The 6,000-nt window shown below is 61.8% G+C and overlaps 1 protein-coding gene across 2 annotated transcripts in view; it reads left to right on the top strand.

Moving 5' to 3' along the window:
• Positions 1-1,844: 1,844 nt before the first annotated feature.
• The window catches only part of ADAMTS2 (ADAM metallopeptidase with thrombospondin type 1 motif 2), a 231,809-nt gene continuing 227,653 nt past the window's right edge, over positions 1,845-6,000 (top strand). For both annotated transcript variants that reach the window (XM_041761970.1, XM_041761971.1), the window contains exons 1-2: positions 1,845-2,111; positions 3,109-3,500. In XM_041761970.1, coding sequence (XP_041617904.1) covers positions 1,982-2,111; positions 3,109-3,500 — 522 coding nt within the window. In that variant the 5' untranslated portion in view covers positions 1,845-1,981. The remainder of the gene's footprint in view (positions 2,112-3,108; positions 3,501-6,000) is intronic.

Here is a 6,000-nt window from a genome sequence, read left to right as displayed (position 1 = left end):
CTTTTGAGGAGGATGAAAACATGGACAACCACAGGAGGAATGAGTGGCAGAGTGTCATGGGTTTCAAGACAGCAATTAGGTATACCCAACTCTGGGGTACCTAGCTTGCATATCCTTCAGGATTCAACCCATGCCACTTCTTACAGGAAGTCCTTCTGGATGCCTGGCTCTGAAGTCATTTCTCTTCCCATATGCTGATCACCATCCACTTTCTTTGGAACCAGATATGTCATCAGAGGTCACAAAATTGGATGCCTGCTGGGAATAGGGGAAAGAAGACCTATTAGAGAGGACTCTGAAGGGCATGTGCCCCATTTCATGGTGGATAAGCAGAAATGCAGTCCCAGTGTGGCCACATTTTCCAATTTCTCAAGAAAAATATGAAACTAAATTCTTATGTGAAATTTCACTATTTTTAGTGTTGACAACAAATGTTCCAGCCTAGGGGCTGGATCCTGTCTTGGGTACCCTCAGGTGACACAGAGGGAAGATTCCAGGTGAAGATGGCCTTCAAGCTGCAAAGCTCTCACACCCAGGTCCTGAAGATGACATGTGTCTGATAGACATGTGTCTGAAGATGACAGAACCAGGGATGCAAAATCACAGCTAGAGCAAGTTGTGCAAGTCATGTGTTTCCCCATAAGACTGGGCCTTCCTGGCCAGCAGGAAGGGGCCTGAGTCACCAGACCCTGCTTGACCAAGGCTGACCCTAAAGCCCTGCCCACACAGGTCCGAGGAAAGGGCAACTGAGAAAATCCAAAAGGACAGGTATCCACCATCCAAGCAAATGAGGCAGTGGTCTGGGAACACAGAGCACAGATATTCCTACAGACACATGTCTACCAGGGTTTTCTGGGTGGGACCTGGGGAAGGAGAGTCACTGTGCTGGGGGACAGGAGGTAGGAGAGTGAATCCAGGCTGCAGCAGCGGGAAGGCTGTGCTGGAGAGGAAGGATTCCATCTGGGGATGGGCTTTGACAGCCAACTTGCTCCAGGATGTAGAGGAATGCCTTGGACGCTGAGTTGGAAAAGGTGGGTGGAGTGCAGAGAGGCTATTTGAGGCAGGCCTGGGAGTGCAAAGGCCAGGAGGCTCCGGGATGCTGGGCAGGTGAGGGCAGCAGCCTGACTGAGCTCTGGAGGGAGGGGGCCCTCTTCTCGGTGGAGGGGGCTGTATTCAGAGGCTGCCACAGAGGGATGGGGAGACAGCTGGAGGGGACAGGAACTTCCTGGAGAGGAAGGAATCTTGCGTCTATCTCTCTGTAAGGGTAAAAGTTGATATTTGGGATATTCCCTGCAGTGCACGCTCGCTCCTATAGAAGCGTCTTCCAGCCTCTGGAGTTTCCAGCTCAGGCCTCCCCAACCCGGTCCCATCCCTGCGCTCTGTCCTGCCCGAGGGCGCCCGGAGAGGGTGAGGCAGCTCTCTGCGCCCCCGGCGGACCGGTGCGACCCAGGCGCCCCAAGGACTCCCGGGTGGGGATGCTCCGGCAGGCGCCTTGCCTCCGAGGTCGTGCGCCGCCAGGGCGCGGGGCACCCGACCGGGGCCGGAGGCAGGGCTCCCCGCGCCCGGCCGGCGGGGCTGCTCTGCCTCCGCCTCGGGGTGTCTCTGCTCCGCCGCGGCGGCGGCGGCGAGGGGAGGGGGGCGGGCGGGGGCGGCGGCGGCGGCGGCGGCGGCGGCCGCGCCAAGAAGCGCCGGGTCACCGCAGGCTGAGGCGCCCGCCGTCCCCGCCCTCCCCTCGCTCGCCTTCTCCTCCCTCCCGCCTCCCTCGCTCGCTCGCTCCTTCCCTCTCCCCGCCTCCCCTCCGCGCGCCCCCGCCCTCCCTCCCCCTCCCCTCCCCTCCCCTCCGCGCCTCGCTCCTCCGCCCCGCGCCCTGCGGTGCTGCAGCTGCGGGCGGCTCCAGCTGCCCCCAGATGTGGGCTGGGCGGCGCGCGGGGAACTTTCGCGCCGGCAGCGAGTGCGGGGCCCCGGCTGCGGTCCGGCTGCCATGGATCCGCCGGCGGGAGCCGCTCGCCGCCTGCTCTGCCCCGCGCTGCTGCTGCTGCTGCTGCCGCCGCCGCTCCTGCTGCCGCCGCCGCCCGCGGACGCCCGGCTCGCCGCCGCCGCCGACCCCCCGGGTAGGTGCGGCCGGGCCCACGCCGCCGACCCCGGCCGCCGGGCCCGCCCCAGGGGGCGTCTCCGTGCTCCGCCGCCCCCTCCCCAGGTGGCGCCTGGCCCGACTTGGGCAAACTCCGCGCGCCCCGCCCGGGGCCAAGTTGGCCAACTTCGGGCCGGTTGGTCGCGCAGGGGGCGCCCCGCGGCGGCCCGAGCTCCTCCGGCCGGGGCAGCCTCGGCGTGTTCGCGGCTCCCGGGACGCGCAGCGAGGAGATGGAGGGCGGAGAGCCCCGCGGCAGGGAGCGCAGCGCCGGCCCCCGCGGGTCCCGGGGTGCCAGGGCGAGGCGGCGCCGGGGCTCGCGTCCGGGGACGCTCGGGAGGAGCCGGTGCCGAGCGCGCCGCCTTGGGCCCTTGGGCGGTGTGCGGCGCCCGGAGGCAATCCCTGCGGACCCGGGGCCCTGCTCCACCCTGCCCTGCCTTCGGGCGCGCGGGGAGGGGTCCCAGCACTGGTGCCACCGAGAGCTGGACACGGAGGGCAGGCCGCGCGCCCGGGGAGCCGAGTCCCCGCCGCTCCGAGGCGAGCGGTGAGGGCGCCCGGGCGGCGGCCGCGGAGGGGTAGGGGCTAGGCGCGGGGTGAGGGGCCGACCCGCCCTGGTCTCGGAGCAGCCCCGCGTCCTGCCAAGGACGGTAGGTTCGAGGGGCGGGGGCGCTCTGACGGGGCCGTCCCCGGGGGAGCCCCGGCCCGGAGAGGGGCAGGGGGCAGAACGCCTGGCTGGCAGGGTCCCAGAGGGGGACCGCCTGGGGGGCAGGGCTCCAGAGGGGTGGCCCTGTTAACGCCCCTTCCCAGGTGGAAGAAGGCCGGGAGGTGCAGGCTAGTTTCTAGGGGTTGCCTGGCAGAGAGCCCTCCCCTTCGCAGCGGTGGTGATGGGCGGGGGGGGGGGTGCTGGGGGATGCGGGGCTTGGCGGCTGGGCTCCTGGGCGCCGAGGTCCTGGCGGGTCTAACGCCCCTTCCCGTTGCAGGCCGGCCCCTGGGGCGCGGAGCTGAGCGCATCCTGGCGGTGCCGGTGCGCACTGACGCCCAGGGCCGCTTGGTGTCCCACGTGGTGTCGGCGTCGGCCCAGGCGGGAGTACGCGCCCGCAGGGCGGCCCCAGTCCAGACCGCGGGCTTACCTGGAGACCGCGAGGAGGACCCCGGCGGCCGCCTCTTCTACAATGTCACGGTCTTCGGCCGAGACCTGCACCTGCGGCTGCGGCCCAACGCCCGCCTCGTGGCGCCTGGCGCCACCGTGGAGTGGCAAAGCGAGTCAGGCGCCACCCGCGTGGAGCCCCTGCTTGGGACGTGCCTCTACGTCGGAGACGTGGCGGGCCTGGCTGAAGCCTCCTCCGTGGCGCTCAGCAACTGCGACGGACTGGTGAGTACTCACTTCGTTGGCTCGTTTCTGCCCACTGCTCTTGCCCCGGGACTTGGAAGCTGGTGACCTGTGACTCCAAGTCCTGCACTGAGGATGTCCTTTGCACCCCTGTGTTGTAGGGACCACCAGGCACTGAACCGAGGGGTTGGCAAGAAGGCAAGTTATTTCGATTGGTCCGAGAGGAGTGATTATGCAGTGGGTCAGGGTCTCCAAAGCTCTGCTCAAATGGCAAGAGCGTGGTCTCCCTTATGCCCGCCGGACACAGGTCTTCCTGTTATAACCAGGTGTGTGAACATCTCTGCCAGTGTGTGTGTCTGCACGTGGACACACATTTTGGAATGTGGGTGTGTACTCCGATCTGGGTACTTGTGCACCTATGCTAATATGTGTACTGTGCATGTGTGCATCTGTAGGTTTCTGCTCCTTTGGGTGTCAGAGTATCTGCGGAGTGTATGTCCACGGGCATTGTAGCATGTGTGATGTGTGTGTGCAGGGGGTGTCAGCCCAGAGAGCAGGCAGTGGTGCTGAAATGCCCAGTTATCCCTCTGCCCCCTGGCTGACCTGGAGCCACTGATTTTTATGCTGTGGTTTCCTGTTGAACTCCAGCTGGTAATTTGAAAAGTCGGTTTTCTCTATTTTGAGCCAAGGGGAGCATTTGGAAATGCAGGCTCTGATGTCCATGGGCAGCCTCTGAAGGACAGGAGAGAGGCTGAGTCCTCCACTGGGACTGCATGGGCCACCCGGTGTGACTGGATCCCTGGAACATTTTCCTGTTTCCAGGGGCCCAGAGGAACCATGGCTTGGCCTGAGGGGGCCTCAGAGGAAGCCTGGATTGATGCTCAGGGAGGAGGCTGACATTGGTGGTGCTCTGTCCAGCCGCCCCAGGGCCTGGCACACGGCAGAAACCACTGCAGTTTTCTATTTTGGATTGGGGGTGCGGTGGTCAGGCTGGCAGTGCTGCCCAGACATCTGAAGCCTCCCACCGTGGGTTCTGCTCTAATTGCCGCTCAGGGCACTCCTGTTCCGTGCAAGTGGCCGCTGTCCCAGCCTTGCTGGCCCCTGAGCCCCTTGTCCTTAGGCTTGTCCTGCTGCCTGCAGAGCCAGCAATTACACCAGAGCCCCACAACCGCTGGTGTTCTTTTTATGGAGACACAGGAAATGTCACTTGTTGCTTCGGAAAATCACTGCCTTTGGCTGGATTTAGTTAGAACCCAGGCATGCTGCAAACAACTATAAATGTCCTTGGAGGAGTTGGGTTATCCTTGGGCAGCCCTTTCTATGTCCATTGTCTCTGAGGCCATGCTGGGCCTCACAGGTGTGTCTCATTTTATGCTGCAGGTGAATTTCCGAAATAAAAGCCAGTTGGTGCTGGGGACTCCAGGGGTTGGGGGAGTTGACATAGATCCAGTCTGTAGGTGGGCCAGCTCCTGTGTACTAAGAAATTCCTGATGGAGAGCATTTCAGGGAGGCTTTGTCACTGCATCATCCCTTCATCTGTCCTTTGGTGAGTTATTTGTTTAGCCACAAGGTACCTAATGCCATTTGTCTGCTGTCCCGGTTGGAGGTACAGCTGGCCCTGTGCCCACCTGGGGCTCCAGGCCACTGATGGGCTGAGGGGCACTCTGTCCAAGGCTCTGATGCCATGCTCCTGGGGGCTATTTGAAGAATGAGTTGGCAGTAGGCAAAGGTGCAGGTTGGCAATCTTAGCAGAGGGAAGAAGAACCTGTGCAGAGGTACCAGGTATTCATTGGTCTGGTCAGGACAGGCATGGTGAGATGTCTCAAGTATGGACACACACCTGTGCAGCTGCAAGACAGCTGGAAAGCAGACTGGAATTGGAAGAAGGGCTGGGGCTTGTCTGAGGGGCCTTGAATTCTGTCAATGAAATAGGGCCCAGAGACAATGGGGCATTAATATTAGTTCTTTACTCTTACTCCTCTTTCCTTTCCTTTCCTTTCCTTTCCTTTCCTTTCCTTTCCTTTCCTTTCCTTTCCTTTCCTTTCCTTTCCTTTCCTTTCCTTCCCTTCCCTTCCCTTCCCTTCCCTTCCCTTCCCTTCCCTTCCCTTCCCTTCCCTTCCCTTCCCTTTTTCTTCCTTCTTTCCTTCCTTTCTTTCATGTTGGTGTGTGTGTCTCTTCTCATTTTATACCAATTAATTCCTTAACCTTTTGGGCCTCTCTGTGCATCACCAATAGGCCTGGGGCTTTGTACATGGTGCAGTCTCGGTTCCCACAGCTATCCTGTAGGGGAGGGATCCTCCTCCCTGGATTGCAGATGGGGAGATGAGGCTCTAGGAGGTTGAGTGACTTGCCCAAGACCACCTAGCCCATAATGGCAGGAATCTGGCCTGGTTCTCTCCAGCCCCTTGGAGAGAACTGCTCCCAAGTCTGGGGGGTGAAGACACTGAAATGGGCACTACCCTTTCAATAGGCCTTATATGGAGAAATGCATCTCACTGTCCCAACTACTCAGGCCCTTAACTACCATGCCGCACAGGCCTCA

This window comes from Vulpes lagopus, chromosome 7 (assembly GCF_018345385.1).
Source record: "Vulpes lagopus strain Blue_001 chromosome 7, ASM1834538v1, whole genome shotgun sequence".
NCBI lineage: Eukaryota > Metazoa > Chordata > Mammalia > Carnivora > Canidae > Vulpes > Vulpes lagopus.
Note: the sequence above shows the minus strand (reverse complement) of the source record. Positions and strands in the feature narration are given on the sequence as shown.